The sequence below is a fragment of the Rhinopithecus bieti genome, unplaced genomic scaffold (assembly GCF_001698545.2).
Source record: "Rhinopithecus bieti isolate Rb0 unplaced genomic scaffold, ASM169854v2 scaffold_44159, whole genome shotgun sequence".
Classification (NCBI taxonomy): domain Eukaryota; kingdom Metazoa; phylum Chordata; class Mammalia; order Primates; family Cercopithecidae; genus Rhinopithecus; species Rhinopithecus bieti.
In genome coordinates, this window is record NW_016818573.1 from 625583 (window position 1) to 639053 (window position 13471).

At 59.3% G+C, this 13471-nt stretch overlaps 2 protein-coding genes across 2 annotated transcripts; one reads left to right on the forward strand and one right to left on the reverse strand.

Moving 5' to 3' along the window:
• The first annotated feature begins 355 nt into the window (after positions 1-355).
• On the forward strand, positions 356-6338 carry CNIH2 (cornichon family AMPA receptor auxiliary protein 2). The gene is made up of 6 exons (XM_017857196.1): positions 356-694; positions 4408-4476; positions 4875-4922; positions 5179-5291; positions 5392-5535; positions 5707-6338. Exons 1-6 carry the CDS (start codon positions 614-616, stop codon positions 5732-5734), a joined length of 483 nt encoding a protein of 160 aa, XP_017712685.1. The 5' UTR covers positions 356-613; the 3' UTR covers positions 5735-6338.
• Positions 6339-6706: 368 nt separating this feature from the next.
• On the reverse strand, positions 6707-11322 carry YIF1A (Yip1 interacting factor homolog A, membrane trafficking protein). Its single transcript, XM_017857198.1, has 8 exons — positions 11109-11322; positions 10210-10421; positions 9941-10045; positions 9733-9811; positions 7827-7884; positions 7507-7662; positions 6999-7092; positions 6707-6910 (listed from the first exon to the last, which is right to left on the reverse strand). Exons 1-8 carry the CDS (start codon positions 11137-11139, stop codon positions 6764-6766), a joined length of 882 nt encoding a protein of 293 aa, XP_017712687.1. The 5' UTR covers positions 11140-11322; the 3' UTR covers positions 6707-6763.
• Between the last annotated feature and the right edge of the window lie 2149 nt (positions 11323-13471).

The window sequence follows — 13471 nt, forward strand, 5'->3', positions numbered from 1 at the left end:
ACCTGGCCCGACCTCTTTCGGCGCCCCCCAAAACCCCGCTGCTCCCATTCAGCCCCTGTCCTCGCTTCGCTGTGTGTCCCAGCCAGGTGCTTCTGCCGCCTCCGAGTGACAAGTGCCTCGCACTTCAGCCTCTGCCCTGCGCGCCCGCCCGAGGGGTCCGAGTGCGGCTGTGCCGGTGGCTGGAGTGCCTAGGGGTGCGGGGTGCCGAGGGGGACGGCCGCGGGCTCGTCGGGGCTGGGGGTGGCGCCCGAGCCGGGCGGGCAGACGAGGGGCGCGCGGAAGACCCAGCCCCGCCGAGGGCTGGTCGCGCGCGGCCCCGCCCCGGCTCCGCCCCGCCGGCTTCGCGGGCTGGAGAGCGAGGGAGCCGCGGGCGAGGGATCGCTCAGGTATGGAGCGATCGGGGCCCGGGGCCAGCCAGCAGCGGACTCGCCCCCGAGCCACGGCCTGCGCCCCGCGCCCCCCACGGCCCGCGGTCCGGTCCCGGCCGCATCGCCCACCTCCCCCGAGCCCCACGGGCCATGCCCGCCGGCCCTAAGCGGGGGCCGGGGGCCGTTTCCCCTTGCGCCCGGGCCCCGGGCTGGCGCCCCCCGGCCTGCCGCCCGGCGCGGGGGCCATGGGTCACCTTCGCCCGCGTTCTGCTACATGCTCCCCTGGTGCTGTGCGCCTTCCCTCATCTTCTTTGTCATCTGGGCACGTAAGGGGCCGCTGGGCTGGGGCGGCAGGTGGGGGCAGGGGCCACGCGGAGCTGGAGGACCAGGGCGGGTGGTCTCAGAGCCCCGGGGAAACTTGCTATCCCCCCAGCCGTCGGGCTTGTCGGCTTCGCCCCCATTAACACCCACCATGGTCGGCTTTCTTCCCAGGCCCCCCTTCCTTCGCCGCCCCCGCCTGTCTGTGTGTATGTCAGTCGGTCCCTGACCCCCTCCTCTGCACCCGTCCTCTGCCCCATGCAGCCCGTGAGATGGGGGGTGGAATTCTGGAATTTTTGCTCCTTTATCTTCTTCTACGTCCCCCGCCCCCCCCCACAACCATCCAGCCGCCTCCATTAGTCCGTCGGGCAGTTTGTCTGTCTGCTGCCCCCCCCACCTTTGTGGGTTTTTCCAGCCAGAGTGATGGAGCCGGTTGCTATGGCAACTGCATCTGTTTACAGGACCCACAGATCTCATAGCCCATTAACCCTCTGCCTTCCCAGCCCCCTCCCTGACCAAGCAGCACTTGGCTCTCATCAGCCCCCAGAGACAGCCCCCACCACCAGCTCACCTTGGGTTTCCCTACACCTCCTGCTGGGAGCTTCCCAGCCCCTCAGGTTTCCTCTCCATTTTTCAGCTTCCCTTCTCTTCCTGCCCCCCTTCCCCTTTGTCTCATATACCCCTTGGCCTGTCCCTCACCCTGGCCTAGCCTCACACCTGGTTCTTCAAAATGTCCCTTCCTCATCCTGCTTCCGACCCATCGCTTCCCCCAGGCTCCCTTCTCCTCTCCTCCCAGCCCCTCTCCTCCAGGGCCTCCTCTGCCTGACTCCCTTCCCCTCACTATAAAACTATCAATCAGCCTCCAGCTGGTTGTTGGGGGCCCCTGGCCCCACTTTACTGCCCTCCCTCCCCACCCCCACCCAAACCCCGTGCCTGTCTCTGTAACAGCCTGCCCAGCTTGGCCCTGGTCGGCTCAGCTCAGCATCCTCTGCCCACACCTCCCGCGCACACCTCCCTGATTGTCATTCCTTTTCGGGGGTCCTCTTACCCCTCCTTCAATCCCATTTCCCATAACCCTTCCCTCCTTCCTCCCAGTGCCTCACCTGCTTCTTTCCCGGGCTCCCCACTTCCTCTCTCCTTTCTCTTTCTGGGACCTGCCGCCTGCTCCATGGTTCCCCCTGCGCTCCCTTTGCCATCCCCTGCCACCTTGCTCTTTGCCATCGGGATTCCGTAGACTGACTGAACCCATACGGTGTGAGGAGTGAGCCCCCACAGGCACCTCAGCACACACTCCAGCTCCAGCCCTGTCAATCCCTGGCCTGGCTCCGCTGTCTCCCTGGGTCTTGGTTGCTTTGTCTTCCCCGCCCCCCCCACCACCCCGAGTTACTCTATTTTTCTTTCTGTGGGGTAGGGGCAGGAGGGCTAGGGTTCTGAGAGCTGAAGGGAGCTGGGGGCCACAGGCTGGGGAATGCAGAGCTGACCAGCTCCTGGGAGAAGGGCTTCTGGAATTCAAGATGCCCCTTTTTGGGGCCTTCCCCACCCAGGCCCTTCCCACAGGCCCTGTGGGGTCCCTGTCCTCAGAGGATTCTCAGCAGTTTTCCATCCACCACACCTGCATTGATGCTTCCCAAAGATCAGGCTCTGGGTGGCTTTGAGGGGGTCAAGGATGAATAAAACCAGACTTTGCCCTTGTGGAGTACCCAGGCTGGGAGGAAAGGCCCAAGCTTTGAAGAAATGTCTTTGTTCATTCAACAGATATTGATTGAGCACCTATGTGAGGTACTGTGTCCACTCAGCCATTTGACTGGACAATCTTAGCAAGTCATTTGTCCTGAGTCTGGTTCCTCGCTGGCAAAGTGGACCTGTGCACATCAGAGTGCCTAGTGCGGCCTGCTGAGTGGTAGGGGATAGGAGGTGTGGTCCTCAGTCCACAGCTGCTAAGAACTAGACTCTTACAGGGCAGGACCCCAGATCCCACTCCAGACCCTCAGCCCAGGCCCCAGTGGTTCCTAGGCAACACTGGTGGTGAGTGACGCGTGTCAGCTGTCACCGTGGGGGATTGTTTGTTCCGGGGGGCTGAGTCAGCACCAGGCAGCCTGGGGGGTGGGAGGCGCGATACCCGCCGCCTGCTGGTGATGCCAGCTCTGGGGCACAGACGGCACCCTTCTGCTCCCTGTGGACCCTGTTGCTGTGCGTGCCAAGCGGCGGCTGCCCAGTCAATGGGGAACTGGGTGGGGGGGTGGTGATCCAGATGGCCCCAGCTCCCTCCAGGAAGCCCATGTTCTTTCTCTCTGAGCTGTCTGGCTTCTGGGATGCCTGGGGGTGGTGGGCCTGCTGCCTCATCCTAGAGCTGGAGCTGATGGGAGGGGATCCCAGCAGGCTCCTCTGCCAGCCCATTTCCCCCAAGTCACCTGTCAGCTCCTCCCAGGCCCATCCCATCGTCCCCTCAAACACTTGCTCCCCTGGAGAGTTTCCACCCATGAGGACACTGCCGTCTGCCAGACACCCCAACACCTGAAGGCACCTTAGACTTCTGCCTTCACTTCTCGGCCCTTTGAACCCTCTGGAGTCTGGCTCCTAAAGAGCTGTAGAATCCCATACACGCCTTCCGTCTCCACTACAACTCTCCTCACTCAGACTACCGTCAGCTCTGCCCCTAACCCTGCAAACTGTCCCCTTGCTGGTCTGGCCTGAGTATGACACAGTGGTTAGGAATTTTAACTCTGGAGTCACACTGGGTTAGAATCCACTAACCAGCTGTGTGACCCTGGACAAGTCACTTAACCTGTCTCAGCTTCCTCATCTGCAAAACAGACATGAAAATAAAACTAGTACCTAAATCATTAGGTTGTAAGCATTAAATGAATTAATCCACATACCGGCCAGCAGAAGCACCACTCAGATCTCAGCTGTGACTGTCAGTGAGCTCGGATTTCCTGCCCCACCAATCCTGAGACATGGACCAATCCTAAGACATGGGCCTGACCACCCCACTCTGCTGCTGTGTACTCTTCAATGCCTCCCCACAATGTTTCTGTGTTAGAGTCCAACCTCCTGCTCCAGCCTCACAGGTTGTCCATGTCTGGCTCTGCTGAACTCTCCAGCTCCTCTTCCACCACTCCCTCTTTTCTTCCTGCTCGCTGCGCTGTCATGCCAGCCCCATGAAACCCGCAGCCTCCTGAATGTCTCCTGACCGTTCACCCCTCTGCCATTGCACCTTCTGCTTGAACTGCATTTCCCCCATTTGCTCACCAACACCTACTCCGAGTCGAGCCTGAACTCCCTCACCCCCCACACAGGGTTAAGCGCCCACTCCAGGTCCTGTACCCCAAACCCTGATCACCTGAAACGTAGAGTGATCATCCCTCTGGGCCTGGGTTCCTCCTGAGCAGAGGCTGCATCCCAGGCCTCTGGAGCCCCAGTGCTCAGCACAGGGCCTGAGACCTTGTAGGGGAGACACGAGGCCATGTCTTGGGATGTTTCAGAAGGAGGTGTAGTGGACATGGCCCTGAACTGGGCATCCAGACGCTAGGGTTCCCTTCTGGACTGTTGTGATGACCTTGGACCAGGCCCTGCTCCTCCCTGGGCCTCGGTTTCTCCACCTTTGCAACAAGCTCCACCTGGCTGGTCCTCTTCAGTAAACTCCTATCCCACAGAAGGACTTTGGGGGAAGGTCATAAGCTGCTGCCCCAACCCTGACGGGCACACGACCCTCCCCCAGATCATAGCCTTTGATGAGCTGCGGACCGACTTCAAGAACCCCATCGACCAGGGGAACCCTGCGCGGGCAGTAAGTGATACATGTGCTGTGCCGAGGTGTGTCCGTCCGTCTTTCCAACTGTCGTGGGCTGGGGTGGGAGACGGGAAGGCGGGGTGGGGTGGGGGGCCTACGGCCATGCCCCTTCCTCTCTGTCTCCGCCCCCAGCAAACACCTGGCGCGTGCTCAGGGCTGAGTTCCTCCTGGCGGGGCGGCGGTTGCCAGGCTCTGGGCCGTTGCCTTGGAGACGCGGGTGAAGGCCCCTCCATGGTGACGGTCGCCATGGGGACGGCGCGGCTGCTTCCCGGCCGCGCCGACAGTGCCGCAGAGACCGCTCTGGCGCCCCCTGGCGGCCACATGCGGGGCGGTGGGAGCTGCTCCAGTATCTGCTTCTCCGCCTCCCCCATCGCGGCCTTTTGCTTCCCCAACAGCGCGAGCGTTTAAAAAACATCGAACGCATCTGCTGCCTCCTGAGGAAGGTCAGTGTCAGGGTGGGGGCAGGAGGCTCCTAGCCCAGCGCTGCCCCACTGTCTGTGGCCCAGAACCAGGCCTTCCCCCGCTTTGGGCCTGTTTGATCCACTCTGCTACTTGGGAGGGAGTGGGAAGCCAGAAGCCTTTTAATCTCCAGAGGTCACGGTCGATGGGCACCTTCCAAACCCCGGCTCCTCTCTGTGCCCTTGAAGCCTGGGTCTGTCATAGCACCAGGCCGCTGACCTCTCATCCTCACTCCCCCAGCTGGTGGTCCCAGAATACTCCATCCACGGCCTCTTCTGTCTGATGTTTCTGTGTGCAGCAGAGTGGGTGACCCTGGGCCTCAACATCCCCCTCCTCTTCTACCACCTCTGGAGGTGAGGGGAGCAGCTGCCTTGGGGAGGCTGAGATGGGCAACAGGGGCAGGATGGGGGTGGGAGCCCTGATGGCAGACACTTAAGCCCCTGTCTGCCCCAGGTACTTCCACCGTCCTGCAGATGGCTCTGAGGTCATGTATGATGCGGTCTCCATCATGAATGCTGACATTCTCAACTACTGCCAGAAGGAGTCCTGGTGCAAACTTGCCTTCTACCTGCTCTCCTTCTTCTATTACCTGTACAGGTGAGGCCTTGCCCACAGCAGTCAGAACTCAGGGAAGGGATGTCCCAGCATCACACTTCCAATGCCCTTTACCCTTGAGGACTGAGGGCAGCCCAGGGTGTGGCCAGGTGGGTGGGTAGCTGGGTGGCTGTGTGTGTGCAGGGCTAGGCTCACTGGCTCATCTTCCCACAGTATGGTTTATACGTTGGTGAGTTTCTAAGGGGGAAGCCGGCCAGGGAGTGAGCCCAGAACGGACCGGACGCCTGTGCACCCCCAGCCCTGCCCCTTGGCCGCAGAGGCCTCAGCCCTGGGGAGGGAGGGGCACTGGTGCCCCAGCCTCTCCAACCCCAAACTGCTGCTGCGGGGACCCCCCCACCTTCAGAGCCCTCCCCCTTGGACTAGAGCGGCTGGGCAGAGCTCTAAACAGGGGCAGGGGCTCCTCTGCCAGCCTGTGGGCATGGCAGTCAGTCCTGGAAAGGGCAGGACCTCCGGCCTTGTCCATTTCGGGGGAAACTTGGGCCCTGCCAAGGGGCAGAGCTTGACCCTGGAAATTCTGGGCCACCCCCCTCCACCCCCACCCTGAGGCTCCCCCTGCAGGTGGGGGGGTACCCGCACCGGGAATGAGCAGGCTCAGCAGGGGGGCAGCCCCACCCCTAGTCTGCCCTCCCCTCTCCCCCAGGCTCTTTCTCCAGCCCTGTCTCCATCTGCCCCAACCTCAGCCCACCTTGTCTCTTGGACCTATTTTCTATGTCGCCTGGAGGAGTCCGGCACCCCCTCCCCGGCCATTTGTGACAAAATATGAATAAACTACTGCAAATATGTGGGCCCCGGTTCTGCTCCTGGAAAATTTGAAGAGGAGATGGGGGCCAATTACAGGGACTGTATAGGGGGCAGCCCTAAGCTGAATCCCCAGCCTGGCTTGTCTTACCCCACTAGCCCACAGACCCTGCTGGAGCCCCCCAGAGGGATCAGAGGCCTTCCAGTTCCCCTCAGCAGCCTCCTTCCATCTTCTCTTTCCCAGCTGAGGCTGCTGAAACCCTTACAAGGCAGTATCAAGGCCACCAAAGTCATGAAGCCCTCCCTGGGCCCACCTTCTTCCTAGACAGCTCCAAGCCCAGTCCCCTGGGCAATGCAAAGGCCCAGAGGTATCCGTAGCTCCCCATCAGGCCCCAGGAACAAAGGTCAGACAAAGTCAAGGAAATCAAATCTTCAATGAATGAAAAACTCAGTGCCATCTGGGGCCAGGGGGTCACCGGACCAGGTGGAAAGTCAGCCAGTATATGATGAGGGGCTGGAAGGCTGCAGCTCCCAGAGTCAGGTAGAGCTGGAGACGCTGCCGGGGGACAGGGCCCCCCATGCTGTCGGGGCCCAGGGCTGCTGTCCGCAAAGAGCGCACCTGGAAGAAAGGAGAGCTGAAGGCTGGCCAGGAGGGGGAGGTTTGCCCTCAAGTGAAGGCAGGGGAATGGTGGGCACACCAGACTCACAATGAAGTACATGAGCGCCGATGAGGTCCAGGCCAGCGCCACGTAGTAGCCATCGCTGCCGAACAGCAGCCCCGTAAGCACACTGAGGATCATTCTGGGGGTGGGAGGAGGAAAGGGTTGGTGACCCCCAGGGGTCTGGGCCTGAGATTGGCCCTACCCCCAATGCCCAGAGCCCAGCTAGACCCCACGTCCCACGGTGCCTTTTACTCTCAATCTGTCCCCACAGGGACCCAGACTCCAAAGGGATATGGAAGGCTCAGGACTCAGCCCCAGGTCCTGGATCTGAGATCCCCTTCTCTCCCCAAGACTCTGGCAGAGTGACTCTCAACACCTCCCCAACCTGTGCATGGCACCCAGGTCCTCAAGAGACTGCTGGAGACAGCTCCTCCCTCTTAATAGAGCAGTGCTCGAGGTCACTGGGGGCCAAGACATGTTCAGGGTCACAGTTTGAGGCTACAGCTATGCAGGCCCAGACCCAAGGCCACCCCTCTGGCCCACAGGTGCTCACCCCACGTATTTGTAGCCACTGTAGGCCAGCAGGTGGAAGGTGCTCAGGTCGCTGCGCACGGTGGCCAGGTAGAGGCCCAGGAGCAGGGCTAGCACCTCCATCACCACCCACACCAGCGCCGTGCTTGCACACAGGCCCAGCACCTCCGGGGAGAACCTGTGCCAAAGCAGGGGCGGCTCAGAGCCAGGCATCCTGAGGCAGGGGTGAGGATGAGAGACTGGGGCAACAGAGGGTGAGCTGGGGACCACCACATATGCCCTAGGGAGGTTGGGAGAAGAGCTTACAGGGAGGGGAGGGTAAGGGAGGGGTTTGGCACTGACCTTTTCTGAATGCCCAGTGCCATCCCAGCCAGGAGCACGTAAGTAATGAAGGCCATCGCTGCCAAGTGCCAGAGAGATGCCATCAGCTTGGCTTCCTCAATCACAGCTGCCTTCCTAGGCATTTGGGGTCACTGACACGCCCCATACTTCCTTCTCTGTATAGCCCAGCATGGCCTGACCTCCACATTCTGCTCCCAAATGCCCTGGCCTGGGATGCCTCTCTCCAATCAGCCCTCTCCCACTGTGTAAATGCCACCTGACCCTTCTTCCAGGACCACAAGCCACCTTTCCTACCCCTGTGCTGGGAAGCTCATCAGTTTTCTGCTGCATCTCAGAAACTGTATCATGGGCCAAGGCCATTGTTCTGCCTAGACAGGGACCAAACTGGTTTCTGGCAAGACCAGAGTGCAGGTTCAGTGGACACCCATTCTCTCCCTAGAGTCTGGGGCCATGGAGATGACCTCACCTCAGTCAGCAATTCTGAGCCTCGGCACTGGTAGGGCTCTGGCTGCCCAACAATGCAGGGAACTCCAAGTTTAACTTTGGGCAGTCTTCATAAAAGCTCAGAGCCAGTGGGAGCTGGGCATTAGCAGCAGTTTTAACTCTGTCTTCTGCCTCGCTTAAAGCACTAGAACTGGCAGGGTGCTGTTGCTCATGCCTGTAATCCCAGCACTTGGGGAGGATAAGGCAGGCAGATCACTTGGGCCCAGGAGTTCAAGACTAGCCTGGGCAACATAGCAAAACCCTGTCTCTACTAAAAATACAAAAATTAGCTGGGCATGGTGGTGGGCGCCTGTAGCCTGCAGTCCCAGCTACTCAAGAGACTGAGGCAGAAGGATCACTGCCTGAGTGTGAGAGGCAGAGGTTGCAGCGAGCCAAGATCACACCACTGTACTCCAGACTGGGTGACAGAGTGAGACCCTGTCTCAAAAGGAAAAAAAAAAAAAAAGCACTGACATGACCACCAGCGGGGAGTGTCTGGAGTTCTGGAGTCAGGAAATCAGCTGTACCGCCCGTCAACTCTGAGGCCTCAAAAATACTGAAGCTCCTCTGAAGCTTGGCTTCAACAAGTAAAATGGGGATGCCAGTTCCAGCCTTACACGGTGGCTACGATGGGCACACGGGATGAAGGATGGAGGAACCCCTGTGCTGCCCAGCACACCTAGGCTGGCTGCCTGCCCTCAGTCCCACTGGCTGCCCTTACTGGAAGCTCATCTGTGGGCTGGTCCCTGCACTTACTCACTCACCCTGGGTGTCCATGATGGGCCTGGCCCTATGCAGCCAACAGGATAGAGAAGAGTCAGCTGCACATGTGGACAGCCTGAAAAATGCCACGTGGACAGGCAGTTGTGGGAACCCAGAAGGCAGCCACCACTTGCTCAGGGGGTCAGGAAAGGCTTCTTGGGAGAAGGGATTAACAGCACGCCTTGGAGGACAAGTAATAACGATGATAAGAGCTCATGTTTCCTACGTCCTTCCTGTGTGCCAGGTGAGGTGCTGAGCAAACATCACCTTGCTGAATCTCTCCAACAGTCCTTTGGAGTAGGGACTATATTGGTCCTGTTTTACTGAAAAGTACAAATAACCAGCCTAAAGTCCCACAGCTGGAATCTGCAAAGCCAGGTCTAAACCCAGAGCTCCAGGCTGGGGAGGGATATAGTCCAAATCAAGAGACAGGAAGGTCTCAAAAGGGTGTCCTGGGGACACTGAAGGCACATTTAGGAAGCTCCTTACTGGTAACCCTGCACTGCCTGCCTGGTGTCTTGCAACTGCCATGCATACACAAAGCACCAAGAACAGATGCTGACTCAGTAGCTGAGCCTCTCTTCCCATTCATCCCTCAAGACACAAGTCCCACCCCCCGACCCCACCCCACCACGTTCCCCAGCCCAGGTCGGAGACTCACTGGGGATATAGAGGTCAGGGGCGTTGAGGTCTTGCCGAGGGGGCAGAGGAACATCGCGGCTGTACTGCACTTCCCAGTTCTGGCAGTGGCAGCAGCAGCCACATCAGGAGGGGAAGAAGAGAAAAGAGGAGAGAAGGGGGTTGAGGTCTGGGCGCCAGACTCGGGCACAATGAGGAAGGCCCACCAGCTCCCTTGATAGGAAGCTCACCTGGTGTGTGTAGGGGAAGACCAGCAGCCCTAGTTTCTTGGCCACGTAGGCTGTGTCCACAGCAAAAAAATACTTGAGTTTGTTCACAGACACAAAACGGTGCAGCTGGGAGGGGAGAAAGGAGGCTGTGGGCAAGCCGCACCCCAGGCCTCAGAGTGCCCCTCCGTGTTCTCCATCCCTGAGGACACTGTGAGGAATCGGGTGGAATCCCATGATGTCCCAGCCCTTGCCAAAAATTCTGCCACCCGTGCCCTGGGGGCAGGCCACACCTCTTTGTGCACCATGTCCTTCCCATGGGATGCGATGGAGCTGCCATAGGCCATAGCCACATTGGCCATTGGGTCCCCAAGCAAGTGGTTGACACTGAAGGCCACATCTGCTCCTGGGGCTGGATATCCCCCGGGCTGGCTGGAATAACCACCGCTTGTGTCATCGAAGAGGGGAGGGGGATCCGGGGCTGCCCGGGCCCTGTGCTTGGAGCCTGTGGGTTTGGAGGTAACAGAGTAGATGACAGAAATACCAAGCATGAGCCCAAGCCACCACCCCTTCCCTGGCTGGACAGCCCTGCACGGGTCCTGCAGGCACCGATCAGTGAGGGGACCCCAAGCTGGGTGAGGGGGAGCTAACTGAGAAAAAACTTTGATGAGGGATCCTTTGCGAGAAATCTGTTGCTAAATGTAGGCAAAGGAAGAGCTGAGGCAGCGCCTAGAAGTGGTTGCCCACTTGGGGTTTCTGAAGGCCTCTCATTGGAAGTGACCTCTGAACTGAGCCATAGTGAGTAGAAGTTTGCTAGGTGCAGATAACTGGGAGGGCATCCTTGTGTGAACAAACCGGGGAGAGGCGACAGCTGGCTACCCGGAGGCCCTGGACAGTGCTCAGGGACCTCACCAGGCTCACAAGAGTGAAAGGAGTTTCTGGAGGCGGAGGCGGACCCCGTTTTTGCCCGACTCTGCCATGGGACTCCCAGCTGTGCTGCCACCGCCCGGTCTCTGGACTGGGCCGAAAGAGCGAAGTCCGGGACGCGTTGCAGTGTTGCGAGGGGCAGGAACCCGAGTGACACCCCCGCCCTGGGCAGCGGTCCCAGTTGCTATCTCCCTCGGGGTGAGCGGGCCGCGCCGCCGACTCTCCCCCCGCCGGCCGCGCCGCGCCCCGCCAGCGCCCCACGCACCGTGGGCTCCGTAGCCCGAGTGATAAGCCATGGCCGCGACGCTCTCTCTCCCCGAGGGCCCGCTGCGCCGCCTCGTGGGTACGAATACTAATAAGGCAGCTGCTCCGTGCCCAGAGTACCGACCGAGGCCACCCGGCCGCGCGACACGTCCCCCACCCCGCCGGTCTCGGCCACCATGTCCGCGGCGTCATCCCCCGCGCCTGCCATTGGTTCTTCGGCGTCGCCGGCTCGCCCCTCCCCTCTCCCAATTGGCCACTGACTGACTCTAGCCTGAGCGGATTCGGCAGAAGGCAACATCCGGGTAAGGGATAGGAGGAGGAGCGCCTTGTGGTGCCCAGGATTGGATCACGGGCTTGCCAGTTCACGGTGGGAACAGCCAATAGAAGAGTTAAGGAAGAAGGTGGGCGAGAATTATTCGCGCGCCTGCGCGGTGAGGCGCTTGACGCAAGCTGCCACGACTGCACCAGGGAGACTAGAGTAGACCTGCGGTCGGAGTCGTGAACGAAGCTTCCTTGGTGGGACGTACTCCAGGAGGGAATGGGGCGGTCGAGCTCCAACCAAGCCCTGGCCTTCGGGGCGCTGTTTTCCTCCCCCGTCACCTACACTTCACCCAATCCTGGAACGGAGCCCCAGCAGCCCCGGAGGTGGTGGTGGGAGGCTGCCACTGTCAGTGACTGAGCGGCCAATCAAGCCCCAGGATGCTGACTCCTCTTCCCGCCTCCCACTCCTCTTCTGCGCGCGGGTGCTGTCCGTCGTCCGGTGCTGAAAATGCCCTCCCGCCTCTGCCGCCATCCTGTAGACTCCCGGGGGCCTGCGGATGGGAAGATTTGGGGTCTCGAACCACACGCTCCTAGCGAGCGCGTGGCCGCACGCACACATACACTCATACTGCAAAACTGGGGCCCAGAGGATCCGAAGTCCCAGAGATTGGGTGGTATAGGTGGGGCAGGATCCTGCCCAGGGCCTGTCCCATAGACTCTCCCGTAGTCCAGCAGATCTGGGGGCAGAGGTGTGCTAATCTGCGTCCTGAAGCTGCAGCCGAAACTCCTGAGTCATCGCCGGGCCTGTGGTCTTCTCGAAGTGAGGCCCCCAAGCCTCACTTGTAGTCCCAGAGGTTCCTTTCTCTCCACCCAGGTTCTGATCACTTCCACCCCCATGGAGACAGTCTTCAGGGGCCTCCCTCTCACAGACCTTCAGCCACCGCTTTCTAGAGAGGACGACCTCTCTAATTAGCTACCAGGTATCCACTGACACCAGATGACCTTCCTGCTCCCCAAACTCAGCCCACGTGGTCTGATTGCAGTGCCACTGCCCAGAGGTCCCCTCTACCTGGGATGCCCTTCCCCTCATATCCACTTGCCCATAAGCCTAGTTATCTTTAAGAGTCAGTTCAGCTTGTGCCTCTCAGAGGGACAAAGGGAACAGAGACCTGACCTGGTCAGGGGTGGAGGTCATAGGCTGGGTTCTAGGCCCCCTCTGGGTGCACCCAATTTGCCCTGCATGTAAGTTCCATGAGGGCAGGCCCTGTTGTCATTCTCCACTTCCACCCTTGCCTCCCCAGTGCCAAGCACAATACTTGCATATAGAAGACACCCAGTAAACATCTGTGTCCAACAAATATATAATAAATAGATAAAACCCTGGACCAGTCTTTCCTCTGTCTACATCTCAGTTACCTAATCTTTAAGTGGGTAAGGATGTTTAATTGAATGGTCTTTGAGTTGCTCTTTGCCTGAACACACACACATACAAAATGAATTAACCCACCAGTATTGCAGCTTATTTTCTGCCCAGATTGTCTAGTTTGGGAGCAAAGCCAGACCCAGGCACAGATGTGAAGATCTGAGGCCCTGGAGGGCCAGGAAGTAGCACTGGGGCCACGTGTACCTGGGAGGGGTCATCTAATACAAGCCAGTTCCCATGTCCCTGCAGGGCACGATGGATGCTTGTGAACCGAATCCAAAACCTTTCTATGTATTTCCTTCCTTCCTTCCTTCCTTCCTTCCTTCCTTCCTTCCTTCCTTCCTTCTTTCTCCCTCCTCTCCTCCTCCTCCTTCTCCTCCTCCTCTGCCACCGCCTTCCTCCTCCTCCTCCTCCTCCTCTTCTTCTTCTTCTTCTTCTTCTTCTTCTTCTTCTTCTTCTTCTTCTTCTTGACAGGGTCTTACTCTGTCACACAGGCTGAAGCACAGGGCATGATAGATGCTTGTAAACTGAATCCAAAACCTTTCTCTTTCTTTCTTTCTTTCTTTCTTTCTTTCTTTCTTTCTTTCTTTCTTTCTTTCTTTCTCTTTCTTTCTTTCCTTCCTTCCTTCCTTCCTTCCTTCCTTCCTTCCTTCCTTCTCTTTCTTTTCTCTCTCTCTCTG